Genomic DNA, 18,662 nt, shown 5'->3' with positions numbered 1-18,662 from the left:
TTCTTATGTGGGTCAGAAAGCAGTTCCCAAGGAGACCCTGGAGAGCTTCAGACTTGCAGGACCTTTAGAATTGCTCCTGGCTTCTTAATGCTCAGAGCACGTAATATTTAGGATAGAGATGGGATTTAGAGTTTATCTAACTTAATCATCAAGTTTACAAACTTCGTTCAAAGAGATGTGATGTGATTTAGACAAGGTCACCACTTAGTGGCAGAAGAGGGGTTCTGAGCTCCTAAATCTCATCCCAAGGATCTGTCCTCCTCTCAATATGGGGATTAAATATCTTCCTCTTTGGGATACTTTTTAAAAAAATCTTAATAATATATTTCCTTTAACCCAGTGTATCCAAAATGCAATCATTTCAATATGTTCTTGTTATTAAATTGATGGTGATATGTTTTACATTCTTTCTTTGATAATTATTTATCATAGCAAAACATACATAAAATGTACCATTCTAACAAATTGTTTTAGGTGTACAATACAGTGAGATTAAGTATTTTCACATTGTTGTGCAACCATCAGCACTATCCATTTCTAGAACTTTTTCATCATCCCAAACTTAGTACCCATTAAACAATAACCCCTCATTCTCCCTTCTCCCTAGTCCCTGGTAACCTCTATTCTACTTTCTGTCTCAATGAATTTTTAGTACCTTATGTAAGTGGAATCATACAATATTTGTCATTTTGTGTCTAGTTTGTTTCACTTAGCATCATGTTCTCAGGATTCATCCATGTTGTAGAACGTATCATTATTTTGTTCTTTTTTATGGCTGAGTAATATTCCATTGTATGTATATACTAATTTTGTTTATCCATTCATATGTTGAATAACACTTGGGTTATTTCCACATTTTTGGCTATTGTGAATAGTGTTGCTATGAATATAAGACGGTTGACTACTTTTAAAAAAGTGAAAATCTTAGGGTGGAGGGAGGGGTAGGGGAGACAGCAATAGACTATGAATAAATTGTATTGCAGTGAACAGTGAGGAATTTGGGAGCATGAGATACACACTTTATTAAATTGTCATCCTCTTAGGTATATGGCAATAGCCAGGAGGGTATGATTCGAGGCAGAGTAATGCACAGGAAAATAAAAGAGGATGGAAGTTGTGAGGAGAGACATAGGTGGTTCAATCTCATAAAACGAGGCTCCTGACCTCATTATTTGGGGTGAGGCCTAATACCTGAATCTCCACTTTTGCAGAGCATGAGCACCCCTTCGTTTCTTTAGGGAAATCATCCATTTCTTCCATTTTGTCTCTTTCTCTCAGCCCTGGTCTTTTTGCATTGATTAGCTGCAAGACTTTGAAGCCTATTCTACTGCCTCTGGGCAGGGACTCACAACTGGATGCTCACAGATACATATGCTAGGAAGACCCTTCTCCAGAAGAGAGGTTAAGAGTCCGAGGTTCCTTCCTCCTAAGAAAGAGCCCACAGGTTGGAGTCTCCCCCATGGTTTATCCACCCTAATCCCCCACCTGAGACTTGTTCGGTGAAACTACTGAGGGAACACATAGGCCCAATGATTGCCTTCAGATTTTAGCTTCTCATCAGACCTTCTCAACTATACAATGGGAATAGCCCATCTTGAGAAAAGATGTATTCAGATTTCTGCACTGGTGGGAAAGAAGACCAGGGAACTTCTCACATCTCCAAATCTGAGTTTATGGGATTCTATAAACATGAAAGAAATAGGTGTTACCCTTAGTAAAATTTTAAATAAAATTTATAATATCTTATACTTAAGTTGAAACTCAGACATTGGAAATGTTTGACAGATACAGAATACACTTAAAAAAAGGGAGACATGATTGAGAGGATATCTTCTCCCTTAATCTGGAAAGAAGCAGGCTGTAGAACATGTAAAACATGAAGAGTAACCTAGATTTGCTGCTCACAACAAGGGCAGGGTTACCACTCAATACAGATACAGTCATTCACCTCATAAGGCACACAGCAGAGAGAAAACAGGATTTACACAGGCTGAGGAAATGAATGGCAGATGTTAAACAGGAAGCAAGATAGCATGGATATTAAATAACTGTATTTGGTTTTGAAATTTAATTTCAGATCATGGCACAGCACCCACAAGCTGTGTGACTTAGCTTTCTTGTTAATGTAAACCTCATTTCTTTCACTGGTAACAGGGGTCAAAAACAGTACCTACCACATAGGTAGAGATATTTCGTTAGAATAAATTTTCAAAAGTGAGATTACAGCATTAAAGCCTGTAACATTTATTTATTTATTGACCACTCCACACGGCAAGTGGGATCTTTAGTTCCCTGACCAGGGATTGAACCTGTGCCCCGGGCAGTGGAAGCGCAGAGTCTTAACCACTGGACCGCCAGGGAATTCCCTAAAGCATGTAACTTTTAAAAAGTTCTTGCTATATTTTGCCAATTACACCATCAGCTGTGATGCTCGAGGATATGTGTTTCAACACAAACTCTTTCATTGTGAATTTTCATTAATAAAAACTGTAATTTAATCGGCAAAAATGTTACGTATTGTTTTACTATAGGGTTCTTGGATTACTAGTCAGAACAATTTTTCCTCTGTTTCAAAACCAATTGTACTTTTTGTCACTCTTCTTTATGTTCTTTTACTATTGATTTATTTTATTATTTAAGCCTTTTATATAATAAGGATGTCAATAGTATTTTTACCTGTGGAAAAGAATTACGGTAGCCTCAACAAGTTCACCCCAAGCAGAGGAAGTGTTTGGAAGCCAACCAGAGAAAAGCACTGATGTGTTTATGGGCAACTGGGATTAAGCTAACATTAGGAAATCATTATATCAAGCCATTAAGGATAAAAGTGCCATGGTAAGGGTCACCTGCCTCCCACAGCCGGAAAGTCCTTGTCACAGCTGATCTTAAACACAGCTAGCACCCGCGTTCTGATCTGTTTGGTCTTGACACCATAAATAATGGGATTGATCACTGGAGGCAGAAGTAGATAGACATCACCCATGAGAACATGCACAGTGGGATCAAGGCTGTTTCCAAAGCGGTGCACCACTGAGAGGCCAATGAGAGGCACATAGAAGGCCAGTACCACACCAATGTGTGACACACAGGTTCCAAAGGCCTTGGCCCGTTCTGACCTGGAAGGCAGCTGCAGAACTGTTCGTAGAATCAGAAAATAGGACAAAGAGATGAACAGGGCATCCACACCCATGACCACCAGAATGGCGGTAAGACCATAGACCACATTGGGCAATGTGTCTGCATAGGCCAACTTCATTACATCCTGGTGCACACAATAGGAATGTGAGAGCACGTTGGATTGGCAGAAGGCTAGCCGTTTGATGAGCAGAGGCAATGGGATGAAAAAGAGGGATCCACGGGCCACGGCCACCATGCCAATCTGGGCTGTCACTCTATTGTTGAGCACTGCGGCATGGCGCAGTGGGTGGCAGATGGCTATATAACGGTCAAAAGCCATGGCCAGCAGGATGGTGGACTCAATGGCTGAGAGAGCGTGAATAAAGAACATCTGGGTCATACAGGCGTCAAAGGTAATCTCCCGGGAATCAAACCAGAAGAGGGCTAGGATCTTGGGCATGGTGGCTGTGGACAGGGCCAGGTCGATGGCTGCCAGCATGCAGAGAAAGAGGTACATGGGAACGTGCAGGCTGCGCTCCATCCTTACGATGAAGACCACGATGCAGTTTCCAAACACTGCCACGGCATACATAGAAAACAGGGGGAAGCCGATCCAGAAATGAGCTTCTTCTAGTCCTGGGATACCAATAAGCACAAAGGTGGTATGTGTGAAGTTGCAGGCACTCATAGCTGGCACGGAGAAGGGGGCACTGGAGCAGGTGAGGTCACACTGGCAGCCTGCTAGCCTGTTAGGATAAGGAGCACAATCAGAGAGGCTGGCCCTGGAGACCTGGGAACTGAATGCACCTTAGCTCTCCCTCCCCTCTTCTCTCTTTCTGCTTCTCCAAGTCATTTGGGCTCTCTCATACGAAGGCTTTTTGAAGCCTCCTGCCAAAAGGGAAAGTGACAGCTCAAATTCATTTAGCATTCACTACTCTCTAAGTCCATTTACACTTGTAAAAGGGAACCTGGAGATAACAATGCTTATCTCAAAATCTATCCTTCCCAAGTTCCCTGGATGACTCGTCCTGGCCCATACCTTCACTGTCTGCATACTGGGCTGTCCTTTTCTCAGCTAGGTGTTAAGAGATACCTTACCTGGAAACTCTTCCTGAGAGGCTGTGTTTTCCTTTTACCCTTCCTTTCCCTACCCTTCCCTTCCCCTCCCTTCCCTTCAATCATTCATCGGTTCTGTAAGCATTTACTTAGAGGACTTATTATATATGGAGGCTATTTGATAGATGCTGATGACACAGAGTCAAAGACACATCTTTTGCCCTTCAGATGCCCTGTCTAGGGTGAAAGATAGACAAGTAACCCAAATATTAGAATCTTGGGATAAGTGTAAGCAAAAGATGTGCATTTAATGCACGGGAGGGTGAAAGGCATGATCAGAGGAACCTTCCTGAAAAAAGATGGTCCTTCTGTTTAGTCTTGAAACATGAGTAAAAATAAAGCAGACAGAGAAGGGAATAAAAGGTGTTCCAAACAGTGGGAATAGGGAGGTTTTTGGTTTTGTATTGTTTGCAAATCTTCAGGATTCCAGGTCCCCAGGTCTAAGGTCAGTGGAAGAGGAAAAAAACACAATTGTGATTAAAAAATAAAAATAAAAACACAAAATAAAAACTAAGAAAAAAAGGCCAAAATCAATCTCTTAAGGTAACAAGGAAACTTATCTGGGGTCATCAAATGAAAGGCAGTAGTTCCCTCCAATGAATTCCTGGGAGATGGAGGTGCTGGCAGGATCCTAGCGGCCAGGCATGGTCTCTGCGAAGGCTCTCCTCTCTGTTCCTGGCTGATGGGTTCCTCCATACTTAAAAGCTGCCTCTAAGGCCACTCTCACTGCCACAAAGAGAACTTGATTGAGTCCTAATACTCCTAGAGCTTTATCTTTCTTGGAACCTATGCTGACCATTCATGTTAGGCGAGACATTTCTTTTTTAGGAAGCCCGGTGTTGCTCTGCCTCACCCTGTTCTCTGACCTATCATCAAACTGTCTCCCTGATAGGCTCCCTAGATGCCCTGGTATTTAGAGCTAATTGTCTCTAAAGAGCTAAGGGCTTAGCTTAGCTTCAAGAAGAGTTTCTGAATCTTGAGAATAAGCTCTGCAGGTGTCTTCATCAGTGGTATTCAGGTTAACCTGTTCACCTCCCCCCAGGATTCTTCTTCACTCCTAACCTGGGTCCTTTCTGCTACTGGGACATGCCCTTCTATTTGGCCTTAGTGGAGAGAGTTTGGAAAACATGGTCTTAGAATATAATATGATAAAATGAAAACTAAAATTTTAAATTGGATTATCCTCATCTTGGATAAGCAAGGAAGAACAGATCCAAGGTTCAAAGGTCAGAAAATCCACACCTCTGTTTACTCTTTGTTCTTCTCCATTCTCAGAGCATGTGCCAAGATATTACAGCTACCTTCCTTGGCAAATATTAGATCCCAGATTTGGCCCACTCAGTTGCTGTCAGAGAATGAAAAGCCTTTTTCAGATGCAGATGCTTACAGGCATGGAGGGTAGCAAGGGGAGCACAGGAACACACTTCCCCTTTCTCAGGGCCTCTGAAGCTACTGCATCAGCACTGACAGACAGAAGGGTCACTGCTTGTCTCAGAGTCAGATACCTCCCTGACTCTTCTCTCTGCAGGGCCCCTTTTCTGCTTTGCTGGTAACAGCCTAAGACTTGGGGCCATCATCACATCTCCCCAGTTACCTATCCCAGAAGACCTCACGTTTCCCTCCTATGTGCTCTGGCCTTCTGCCTAAAGTGACCCCTGGCCAGACCCAGTTTCAGCTTCAGTTTGGGTCTGAATGTGGTTGTTTCATTTACTCTCACTAGCCTTTCTGGATGTCAGCTAATGCTCTGGAACATTTTGTCTTGGCCCATGAAGGTATGTGTAGGATGCAAGGGCTTCCCCTTCCCCTGCCATGAGACAGTTTGTGGGGCCTTCGAGGTCCCTCAGGATGGCAGGGACCTTGGTCTGCTTGACCTCAGTGAAGATGCACTCACTTGAATATGGTACAGTCCTGTTGAGATGCAGCTGAATCTGACTTTTCCTTTCAAGCACAGGTTTATTTATAACTCTGCCCATGAAGCCCACGGGGACAGGCTAGGGGAATATAGACTGAGGGCCCAGACAGGGGACAATACCTCCATGGCCACTTGTGTGTCACTCCCACTGGCTTCCCACTGTTTCAGTCTGGTGGGTGGGAGGGCGATCACCAGGGACCTACTGCCTCTGCCATGACTCCCGCACTTACACATATAAGACTCTAGACAATCTATTTCTGCTCCTCCAAGTAACTCAAACTCCAGTTAGCCATAGTGGTTAGTGCTTTTCCTCATCAGCTACTTTGCCAGACACAACGTGGGTATATAGTTAGGTCCTTGGGCTCTAGGAGTTCACAACCTCTTTACCGAGATGGGTACACAAAAAAGTAGTCCCAGGGCTTCCCTGGTGGCGCAGTGGTTGACAGTCCGCCTGCTGATGCAGGGGACACGGGTTCGTGCCCCGGTCCAGGAAGATCCCACATGCCGCAGAGCGGCTGGGCCCGTGAGCCATGGCCGCTGAGCCTGCGCGTCCGGAGCCTGTGAGGCCACAGCAGTGAGAGGCCCGCATACCGCAAAAAAAAAAAAAAAAAAAAAAAAATGTAGTCCCATAATTCAAAATACGGTCGTGCACCTCCTGAGCTTTTCTTTTCCCAGCTTTTGTTTCAGTTGATGACACAGACCTTGAGGTAGAGAAGCCACTTTTCATTGCACCTGGGTCACAGATAAAGAATACATGACATAAAGGCTCTTTGCTTAGATCACATAGTTAATGAATTATAATATTGGCCTGAGAACAAGGTATTCTGACTCTTTATTCATTCACATTCAACAAATATTTATCAGGGGCCTACAATGTAATAAGAAAAATAGATGCCACACACACAAATCCCCACCCTCATGCAGTATTCTGGTTAGGGGGACAGACAATAAATGGAGTTGATATAAAAAGTGAAATAGGATGTTAGGTAGTCTTATGGAGAAAAATAAAGGGAAGAAGGGAGCAGATAAATATCAAGGGGGTAGTTGACATTTTAAGTGAAGCTCCTGCACAACATTATGTGCAGAAGGCCACACATAATGAAAACATTTCAGAAGCCTGAGGGAGTGAGAAATATATTTATGGAGATATTCGATGAAGACCATTCCAGGAAGAAGGAACAGAAACTGCAAGTAAAGTTCCTGAGAAGGGAAAGTATCTGGTAGGCCAGTGTTCCTGAGCAGAGGGAACCAGGGCAAGAATAGTAGGCTGATAGAATCAGAGAGGTAATGGGGAATTGGATAATATAGGGCCTTAAAGGATTTACAGGATTTTCACTTGGACTCTGGGTTCAGGTAACTGCAACAGTGGCCATGTATCCACCACTGTTCTGGCTTTTAGGGAAGTCTCCAATTCATGGTGAGCTTGTCCACTTGGGTCACAGATGACATTTACTCTGCAACACCCATTCCCCAAGTGTCCAGATTACACACTCACTTCCTAGGAATGGAAACTTACAAGTTTCTAGGATTGTTGGACAGTGGGGCTTTTCACACGTTAGTGGGTGGCAGGTGTGCTGGGGGAGAAACCTCTGTAGAAGTAGTGAGGACATCTTGACTGTCCAGTTCTTAAAACTGAAGCTCCCTCTCCTTCCCATGTTTAGGACTCTGGGTACCCCATCCTTCTTCTCTAGCCCAAGCCCCTCTTTCTTTCTCTCCTCCCTTTCTCCATGACCCATCTTACGTCACGTGTAGAAAAAAACAAGCAAAAATCCAGTCTGTAAGTCCACATCATCTGTACTTTTTTACTTATGTCCAATAGTGACTAAGACATGGTCCCTGGTCTTGAAAAGTGGGCAGAGTCTGCTGTGGGGAGAACGGTTACAGTAGAGTCTAAAAAGGGATGTCAGGAGGAAGGTGCTGTAGGATCACCTCAGAAGGACACCAGACAGACTTGAGAAGTCGTGAAAACATCTCTGAAGGAAAGTCACTTCTATTCTAAGTCAGGAGAAGGGAGAGAGTGAGGGTGCTGTAGGTGGAGGTGACAGCTTGTGCAAAGACTTGAAAGTGAGATAGAGCAATCAGGGCTAAGGAAATGCAAGTTGTTTGTTGTGCCTGGAGCATAGAGAGGAAGCAATGAAACTTGAGAGGTAAGTGGAGCCACAGCATCCAGAGATGTTATGATTTTTCTATCTGGCAGGCCTTGTTTTAGGGTCTGGAAGATAACGTAAATGAAACAAAGAGTTCCTATTCTCAAAGAGCTTACCTTGCAATGGGGAAACGAGACAAGAAATAAACAGGTATGTAATATGTTGGGGAGAGGGTGAAAGTGCTAGAAATTAAAACAAGGTAGGTAAGGAAGAGAGAGTAAATCAGGCAGGAATTGAGGGAGAGGTGTGTTGTCATTATTATTTTTTATAATATAAAGGGCCCTGTAGTAAGGGGACACATGAGCAGAGCCTGCATGGTAAGAGGCAGTAAGCCAAGGGGGCATCTGGAGGAAGAACATCCCGAGTAAGGAGAACTGCAAGTGCAAAGTCTGCAAATGCAAAGTCTGAAGATGAAGCATGCTTGGTGAGTTTAAGGGAATACTTGGAGGCTATGTGGGTGTAGTAGAGTACATAAAGGGGAGAGTAGTTGGAGATGAAGTTGAGATTATGGAGAGGAGCCAGAACACATAAATCCTTACAAGATATTATAATGACTGTGAATGTTCCCTGGGTAAGACAGGGGGCTTCTGGAACATGCTGTGCAGAGGAAGTGACATGATTTGTCTTGTGTATTAAAATAATCCATCTAACTACGGTGGGGATTAGTTTACTTTACTGTACTTTTATTTTATTTTACTGTACTGTAAAGGAAAAGTGGATTAAAGGAAGATCCACCAGGAGACTATAATATTTCAAGTTCAAGATGATGATGACTTGGATCATGGGGGTAGCAGTTGAGGTAGTAGAAAGCAGTTGTACTCCAGATAGCAACATCTGGAATACCTGGAAGAAAGAGTCGTCAGCATTTGCGAAAAGGTTGGATGTGGAATGGGAGAGACAGACAGGTATCAGGAATAACTCCAAGTGTTCTTTCACAGCAACTTGAAAGGCAGAGTTTCTGAGTTATGGAAGACTGTGGTTGAGAATGTTTTTTCCTTGATGTGAATATTAGGATATGGTTTTGGACATGATGAGTCTAAGATGATTGTTAGATGTTCAAGTGAAGATAGTGATGCATAGGCAATTAGATATGAGTCTGGACTGTAGATATTAATTTGGGATTTGCCAGCATATAGATGGTATTTAAAGACATGATGCTAGATGAGATGACCAAAAATGAGAATATAACAAAGAATAAGCCAGGTCTGAAAACAAAGTCCTGAGACATTCCAACGTACAAAGATCAGGAAGATAAAGACTAGCAATAATTGAGACTAAAAATATTATTGTCAAATATGCTGAGGATTTTGACATCATCCTAATTATTTAGTAGCCGGTACTGTAGTCACTTAATAAATTCCCTGTAGATTTGAATGACTACTTCTACTTCCTTGCTGGATCTGATACCAGCTATAGGGCCCACCATTAGTGAGTGACACCAATGTATTATTGAAATATGTACTTTAAAATTTCTAGAATTATTGGATATACCCAGCTTGGAAAAAATAATTAACTTGCTGGATTAAGCCATTACATAAAAATATGCTACAAGTTAAAACAATTCTAAGTAGATAACACAAGTTGTAATTCCTTTGCAATTCTAGTCACTTTTCAGTTTCTGCTGGGACAGAATGTTGACAGAGGGCAGAAAGAAATTTTAGAATATGCTTAGTTGGAGAAGAACATCAGGTAGAAATACATTTGTGAGGTTTGAAGATTTTGTTTCGGGCTTTTCTTCCATAAATTGGTTGAAAATTTCTAGAGAACAGAGTTTTGTTTTTTGTTTGTTTGACTAAATTATGTCCCTCAGTACAAGTTAATTAATTCATGTATAAATGTATATTATCTTGTTTATATTATATATAATATACATAAATATTTATATTATATATAAATATAGTCTAGATATATAAATATATATATAGTTTATATTATATACAGCAATACAGCATTAAAGTTAAGAGTGGGGGGACCCTGGAGTCAGTTTGCCTGTGGATGTGAAATATAGCTTTGTCACTTACTAGCTGTTTAAATAAGTTACTTAACATTTTTGTGCTTCAACTTTCCCATTGATAGTAAAAGTAACTACCTTGTAAATGTTTTGAATATAAAAATGTGTTAATATATGTAAAAAACAGAACTATGACTGGTCAAAGGAAATAATAAATGCTAGTTACAATTATTATTACAGTTAGAAAATACTACCTATTTCTCAAAAAGGAGTCACTTTTTCATACTGTGCCATTCTAACTGCCGTGAATGTTTAAAGTAAAAAGAGAAAGACTACTGGCAGGATAAACAAGCATAAGCAGGATAAACTCTTTAGAACAAACAGTGATCAGAGGAGAAATTCTAGACAGGCTCTTCATTCCTCCCATTCTTATGTCTCTTGTCTCCTCATTTGTAAATACAGAGGTCAGTCAAGCTGATTTTCTAAATATATTTCATCTTTGATTTTAAATATTTGCACACTTAGCTTCAACAAACACCAGATTTACTTTTCTATTGATAATATGACCTGACACAGACTGTCTCTAGAATTCTATGATTCTATGTGCCTTTGGAATGGAGAATTTTTATCACAGCTCTGCGTATCTGCTTGGTCTTCACACTATAGATGATGGGGTTCATGACTGGGGGGATCAGCAGGTAGGTGTTAGCAATCATAGTATGTACATAGGCTGGGCCTTGTTTCCCAAATCTGTGAACAAAGGAGAGACTGATCAATGGAATATAGAAAATAGCAATAGCCCCAGTATGGGAGATACAGGTGTTGAAGGCTTTCTTCCTCTCTTCTGGGGATGTGATGCTGAGGATAGTCTTAATGATCAAAACGTAAGAAAGGGGGATGAGAATTGAGTCCACACCAACAGTAGAGGTCATGGCAGTCAGCCCAATTGCATTGTTGATCCTGGTGTCTGTGCATGAGAGCTTCATCACATGAGGGTGGAAGCAGTAAGAGTAGTGGAGCACGTGGCTGTGGCAGAAGGACAGTCTCATAAGAATTGCTACCATTGGTGTCAGTGTTAGTGTCCCCCTGATCACAATTGTCACTCCAATTTGAATTATTCTGGAGTCAGTTAAAATGGTGGCATACCTGATGGGATTAGAGATGGCGACAAAACGATCAAAAGCCATGGCCAACAGCACTGACAATTCCATGACAGTGAAGAGTTTAACAAAGAACATCTATGACAAGCAGGCAGTAAAGCTGATCTCCCTGGCATTGAACCAGAATATACCCAACATGGTGACCAGAGTGTATACGGACAAGCCAAGGTCAGTGGTAGACAACATGGAGAGGAAATAATACATGGGCTCATGAAGGCTGGGCTGAGTAACAATGGCAAATAGAATCAGGCTGTTTCCTGAGAGAGCTGTTACATAGAGAAAACAGAAGGGAATGGAGATCCAGGTGTGGAAGGCTTCCAGCCCAGGAACACCAGTTAGCAGGAAAATAACGGAAGAGGATGTGATATTCTGGAAGTTTGACATGCTGGATTAAAAGTACGGAATTCCAAGATGAAATTCTGGAATAACCAAAAAAACTTACATTTAAAAAATTAATCCAATTACAAATAATTTTATTCAACCAAAAACTAACCACAGATGAATGTCTATATACTATAAGTATGAATGACTCATTTAAATTGATAAAATAATTGTAAGATTTCAACTGTTGTAGTAGGTACTCTTTTTTTTTTTTTTGTATTTTCCCCAGCCCATGATTTTTTTTCCCTGGGGCCCTTTGCTGGTAGCTAGGTTTATACTATGTGATCTTTTCCTCTAGCCAAAGATGCCTGGACTAAGAAAAGACGCTTTACCCAAGATTGGCCAATCATATTCCATCTTCTTTGGGATGTTTTTCTGTATAGTTGGCATCAGAGAAAAATAGATTGGGGCTTTGGAGCAGCAATATTACATTGGCCATGAGAACAGAAAGCAGTGAAACTTACAGACAATTTGGGAAGCCAGAAAATATTGGGAAAGAGATACTTATAATGCAAAGCAACACATATGAAGTGATAATAAATGGCTTAGGCATCAGTGCAGTCATGAGCAGGTGCCTACAGTATCTAACCTTTCAAGTGACTCTTGCAGTACAGCATCTGGAATTGCATTTGAGAGAGATGTAGAGTTAGAACTCAGACCTATCACCTACAGAGGCCTCTGCCCCCACTTGTTATAATGTGCTGCCATGTTCAAATATATTTCTTTCTTCAATCTGCTTGAAGACTAGCTTTTCTCCATTAGCAAAGAACAGATTTTCTCCATTTTGTTAAGACATACTTCTCAGGTGACACCTAATAGAACGTTATTGTTTCGCTTTGGAGGGGAATATAAAACTTTGTTGCAAACATTATATTTCTTTTTTCATTGAGTAGAGAATTGCAGACTGGATAAATGGGTCTGTATGAGTTGGAAGAGGGGGTCTGGGGGAAAACAGAGATTAGTTTATTAGATTATTCCAAGGCTTTTAGAATGGCATATGTGAAAGTGTTGAGTCTGAATGAACTTGTACTTACAAGAATGAACTTGTAGCCAATGTTAATGTTCCTCAGGGGAACCTAAGTGTTTCCAGACCTCACAAGTTCACCCAAAGTGCAACCTCAAGAATTCCCTAAATAAATCTCTTAGTTTTAACAATGGGAAATTTTTAATTCAAATTAATGGAAAATTAGAGAAAAAAAGAGTGTTAAGCTACATGAGTTGACCAAATCAGTGAACTATGACTTTAGAGTTTCCAGTTTAGAATAGTGAGAGTGTCCTCAGAGAACCAATCAAATTACTATCAAATGTGTTATCAAACCTCATAATGGAAATGAGAGTTAACAAAAAAGGGAACATTTATTTAAAAAGGGAATTTTTTTGGATACTACTTCCAATGATTGTTTATTGAGTGTCATGAATTTGACAAATGTATAGAAACGAAGTAGATATGGTCTTGCCCAACTGGCATGCATTTCACAATTAACTCTGAAAATTTGAAAGATTAACAAGTTCTATTAGTACTTTTCATAAATAGATTGATTTCTGAAAAACATTTTTATAGCTTTTTTTTTTTCATTTTCATAGCTTTAACTTTTAAAAAGTATGTCTTGATCAGAAAGATAAACTAAAAACCTATCAAATGAATACTTATAATAATTGAAAAGAATCGGTTCACCTCTCATTTTCCACAAGCCTTTGACCTGTTTATTTATTATTAATTCACAGAACCTGGGATTCAGTTTTTCAAGTTAACAACTTCCTGGGGTTACTGGGAAGAAGAGTAATCATGAAAAAGGGATCACTTCAATTCTGTGTACAAAAGGTTTGGGGTATTTGGAGAAGGCTTTCCAAGAAAATCAGTGCTTGAAAGATTTCTATGTTTTGTGTATGTCGAGATGAAGTATTCCAAGGCTTTTAGAGTGGCATATGTGAAAACGTGGAGCCAGAACGAACTTGTAATATCCCTTCCTTTGCTCTTGCCTTACACTCTCAGAGACATTTTCTGAGCACCTACTCTGTGCACAGTGCTGTGTTAGAAGCTAAGATATAATACAAACAAAACCCCTCTTAAAGAGTTTATAATCAAGTAAGGGAGAATGGATGTTGCTGTTTATAAATAACTCCAATATCCAGTGTGTTATGATGAATAATAAAAACGATTATGAGAGTGCAGAAGGCCTCTGTCAATTAATTCTGCCTATCACAGTGATTTTCACGGTGATATGCAATGATTGAGTTGCACTTTTTGTCACTGAGTTCTAGGAAATTTTATAAGAGATAAGTTTAAAAAAATAAATTGCTATCTGAACAATTTCTCTTTCACCCTAACATCTTCATGGTTCCCCTTACATTATTTCAGTAATTCAATTTATTCACTGCTCGTTTTCATTCTTCTTATCATTTTTTCCCTTCCCTTTCACAGTGCAGGTTGAACTGATCTGTGCTGAGCCTGGCAGAAGAGAACTCCCTTGAATTCCTTCTTTTTCATTGGTCTACAACCATAAATCCCTGCACCCTCTCATCATCCATGCTGGGCTCAGACACAGAGGTTTCCTTATTCCTTTCATAGCCACTAACCCCACCTAAGCACTTGATCAACCGTCATAAACACTTCATTCATTCCAACATCAAACTGGGAGCTCAGTGTGTATTGTGTCAGCACTAAGGGTACGAAGCAAGTAAAATAACGGTGGTTTGGTGCCTGAGGAAACCAGAGGGGTTGTCAGGACCTCATCTTTATAAGGCTGAAAACCTTATCTTTTTTTTTTTTTTTTTTTTTGCGGTACGTGGGGCTCTCACTGTTGTGGCCTCTCCCGTTGCGGAACACAGGCTCCGGACGCGCAGGCTCAGCGACCATGGCTCACGGGCCCAGCCGCTCTGAGGCATGTGGGATCTTCCCGGACCGGGGCACGAACCCGTGTCCCCTGCATGGGCAGGTGGACTCTCAACCACTGCGCCACCAGGGAAGCCCTGAAAACCTTATCTTTAATGAGTCCAGGGACTCCTCTGAAAATAAAAAATTACCAATTTTGAACACCTACTACATGCCAGACACTATATTCGGCAACGTGTGTATCAGAGGAATCAGAGACGAAGAAATGCCGCTAGTTATAGAGTGCACAAGGGTAAGATGCTTTAGATAAGACAGAAGTTAGTGTGGAGTGACAGAATCTGAGTGCGTGTATACATGAATGTGTTTGGCTGTGTGTCAAGAGGAATTAGTTCCAAGAAACCTTAACAGAGTAGATGAATTTTAACTGTGTAAAGTTTTGATGGGTGGGTGTGAGTGCACAAGGATGGAAAGCAGGAAAGAGGTATTCTTGACATACATAACAAGGGAGCAGAAGCTGAATGTAATAATGACACAATACAGTTTGTTGGCTGACTACAAGAAAATCAATATGCTGAGCCTTAAATGTGAAGCTGGGTGCTGTGGGAAATGAAGCAAGAGAAGGCTGGTGGGAGGAAGGACATTGAAATCTTGAATTCCATGGAAAGGATAAGGAACTTGGATTTTAGTTTCAGAACATCAAAAGCCAGGCATTTCCAAATATTTTATGAATAAGTAAATAAATCATTCTTCATCTCTTCTAATTTAACACCAACAAAATTCCTTTCCTTTGTTAGCATCTTATTTAGTACCATTGACTTCCTTTCTGCAGTCTACAATACTCAAGTTTTACCCCAATCTATTAATGAAAGCTTCCCACACATTTATATCAATGTTGTCAACACATTCAATGCAACCAAGACATACTGAACATCTTTCATAATTGGCCATTGTGCTTAGCTAGTGAGAGAAATAAGATATAAATACTGTTTCTCTCTCAATTTCCTGCCATATCTTTTATAATAACAAAATTGTTCTTTGAAAGACAGTCTGCTTTTGTTTATTATTTCTTCACCTTCAGTAACAATCTGGATTCTTTCCCTAATGACTCTCAGAAATTTCTCCAACTGATGTCACCAATGACTTTGTAAATACCAAGTGCAAAGGTTTATTTTCACATTTGTTTTCCTCTCCTTTATCTCAAATTGTCTCAGTGTTGACTACCTCCACTTTGAAACTTTCTCCTTTATTAGCTTCGATGGTAGTGATTCTGTGAGATTCCTCCCCCACCCCCGTTTATCAAATAATATATTTGTTTTTCTTTTTTTTTTTTTTGTGGTACGCGGGCCTCTCATTGTTGTGGCCTCTCCCATTGCGGAGCACAGGGATGCACAGGCTCAGCGGCCGTGGCTCATGGGCTTAGTTGCTCCACGGCATGTGGGATCTTCCCAAACCGGGGCACGAACCCGTGTCCCCTGCATCGGCAGGCAGACTCTCAACCACTGCGCCACCAGGGAAACCCATCAAATAATATTTTTATTCTCTGTCTTGTAATTTTGCTGTTCTTTAGGAGTCTGTTTTTCTTCCAAGGAGTTCCTTTTCTTTCTTGCTCTCCATATATTCTCCTTGGGATATAGTAGTTATTCCCATGGTTTTAAATAGCACTTATATCCAGATGACTTGCAAACCTTAAATCTAATTATGGCCTCTCCTGAGTTCTGTATTTCAAAAGTTAATAGAATCTTTGAAGCTGTGGCAAGATTTCTAGGCTTAAACTTGAAGGCAGTAATGAATCATGGAACTAGAGTGAGGAGATCAAATTGATGATTTAGAAAAAGAACTGGTAGCAGTTTGGAGAACAAATCAAAGCTCACTGCTTAGTGCCAGTGAATAAAATGTGAATAAACTGTTTTATCTATAGCTGAGGGATATCTCTACTCATACATCCTCAGACACCTCAACCTCAGTAAGAGCCACAAAGACCTCACTCCCTGTCCAATTCCAAACCTGGCTCTCTCTCCAATGCTTCATTTATCAGTAAATGACATCAAATTCTAGCAAATCATCGGCTTAGAATTGTCTACCTCATGCACACACCACACACTCTTCTCCCTCTCTCTCTCATCCTCAACATACACATTGTCATTAAATTTGTATTGATTCTACTTCGGAAATGTCAAAAACTGGAGCCTCAGGAGGTCTATATATGAAGGCTAAGTAATACCAGCCTGTTGGTAGTGGGACCTTGAAGCTGTATTTCATTGCAATTGTCTTAAATTGAGAACACAAAATTGTTCATATCAACAAATAAAGGAAGACTAATGGATATTATTAGGAGGAAGCACAAAAGTTCCCCCAAGTTACTCTTTTTTTGCAGCCATCACAATCGAATCTGTTCAATCCCTGCACATCATCCCCATTCATCCTCTCCAATCGCTGCACAACCTTCATTTTCTCTTGTGAGAAATAAGCTATAGTCTCTCCACTAATTTTCCTGTCCACTTAGATCACAATGATGCTCTTCTTTCATTGCACTGCCATGAGCTGCAGCTTGTGGCTATGTCTTTAACTGCTGAATTAGATAGACCATATGGCATTATCAGTATTGTCCAAGTCATTGCCAATGGCACGGCTATTGTGTGACTGATCTGGGTTTAGATCCTTGCTCAAAAACCAACTAGTTTTGAGATCTTGTATGGCAGCAATAACAAAAAATTTTATAACAACAGCTACCATTTAGTAACTTGTTCTGTGAATGTTACTTTGCCAAGAACTCTATAAACATTTTATCTTTTCATTCTTACTACAATACCATGTGGCAAGTATTATTAAATCACTTTTCTGTTAAAGAAACTGAGTTCAGAGAAGTTATGAAACATATACAGGATTAATACAACTAGTGAATAGCAGAGCTGGGATTCTAGACCTATTTCTTTTTAATTCCAATGTTCATGCTCCTATTTCTTTTTAATTCCAATGCTCATGCACTGAAACCTACAAGTAATGTAAACTTTCTTTGATTCAGTTTCCTTATCTATGAGATAAAATAGACACTGTGTCTAGTACAGTACCTGGCATGCAGTAGATGTTCAAAATTGGTACTTTTCCATTTTTAATAAGAATCGCTGGGCTTAGAAATGAGATTTTCAGCCCCTGAAGACCTCTTTGGTTTTCTTGAGCACCAAACCACTGACCGGGATAAATATATTAGCAACTGATTAAGTCATTTGACTAATGAGCAACAGGGTATCCCACCCACACCTGGCAGAACAAAATGCCCTTTCTTTATAGATTCCCCGAGAATAAATAATTCTACAAATTCTACCATCTGCCTCAGCCCACCATCCCATTAACTAATTTAGTTCTGCACACGGTGAGGAAACTCTCCTCTGTGGGTAAGAAAGTTTGGCTTGTCTAGAGTTGAGCTTTTTCATTGAACAAAATGATTTTACTTACAGGACCTGTGCAGCAATTTTTCTGTCCCTCTCAGGCTGACCCAGAATGCTGAGAAGGCTTTTGATCCAGGGGAGGGCCAAGCTTATGAGGAGACTTCTTGCCCGCCTGGTTGGAGACAGTCACAGAGCTAAGAGGCCAATTCCCGGCAGTGGTGTCATTCACTGTGTCTCCAGGGTATAGAGGTTCCCACAAGGCTTATTTTGCCTCATACAGTATTTTTGTATCTTCCATTATGCAATTGCTTTCTGTGGCTGTGTGCTTTATAAGCTGATGTAATTTTTTGTCCTGAGCCCTTTTATTGAAGGATTTTTTATAAGAACAGTTTGGAGATAGAAGACGCACACCATAAATTCCCCCATTTAAAGTGTACTTTTTTTTTTTTTTAGATTCCATATATATGTGTTAGCATACGGTATTTATTTTCCTCTTTCTGACTTACTTCACTCTGTATGACAGTCTCTAGGTCCACCCACCTCACTACAAATAACTCAATTTCATTTCTTTTTATGGCTGGGTAATATTCCATTGTATATATGTGCTTGAGGACATGGGGCGGGGGAAGGGTAAGCTGGGACGAAGTGAGAGAGTGACA

At 40.5% G+C, this 18,662-nt stretch overlaps 2 protein-coding genes across 2 annotated transcripts; both read right to left on the bottom strand.

The window, feature by feature from the left end:
• Nucleotides 1–2,738: 2,738 nt before the first annotated feature.
• LOC101274784 (olfactory receptor 51E2) lies at nucleotides 2,739–18,256 on the bottom strand. The gene is made up of 2 exons (XM_004279266.3): nucleotides 18,071–18,256; nucleotides 2,739–3,855 (listed from the first exon to the last, which is right to left on the bottom strand). Exon 2 carries the CDS (start codon nucleotides 3,803–3,805, stop codon nucleotides 2,843–2,845), a length of 963 nt encoding a protein of 320 aa, XP_004279314.1. The 5' UTR covers nucleotides 3,806–3,855; nucleotides 18,071–18,256; the 3' UTR covers nucleotides 2,739–2,842.
• LOC105748486 (olfactory receptor 51F2) lies at nucleotides 10,843–11,787 on the bottom strand. Its single transcript, XM_012536494.1, is given in 1 exon segment — nucleotides 10,843–11,787. A coding segment is annotated over 1 exon segment (945 nt).
• Nucleotides 18,257–18,662: the final 406 nt, after the last annotated feature.

This window comes from Orcinus orca, chromosome 8 (assembly GCF_937001465.1).
Source record: "Orcinus orca chromosome 8, mOrcOrc1.1, whole genome shotgun sequence".
Classification (NCBI taxonomy): Eukaryota; Metazoa; Chordata; class Mammalia; order Artiodactyla; family Delphinidae; genus Orcinus; species Orcinus orca.
This window is presented reverse-complemented; position numbering and strand designations above follow the sequence as displayed.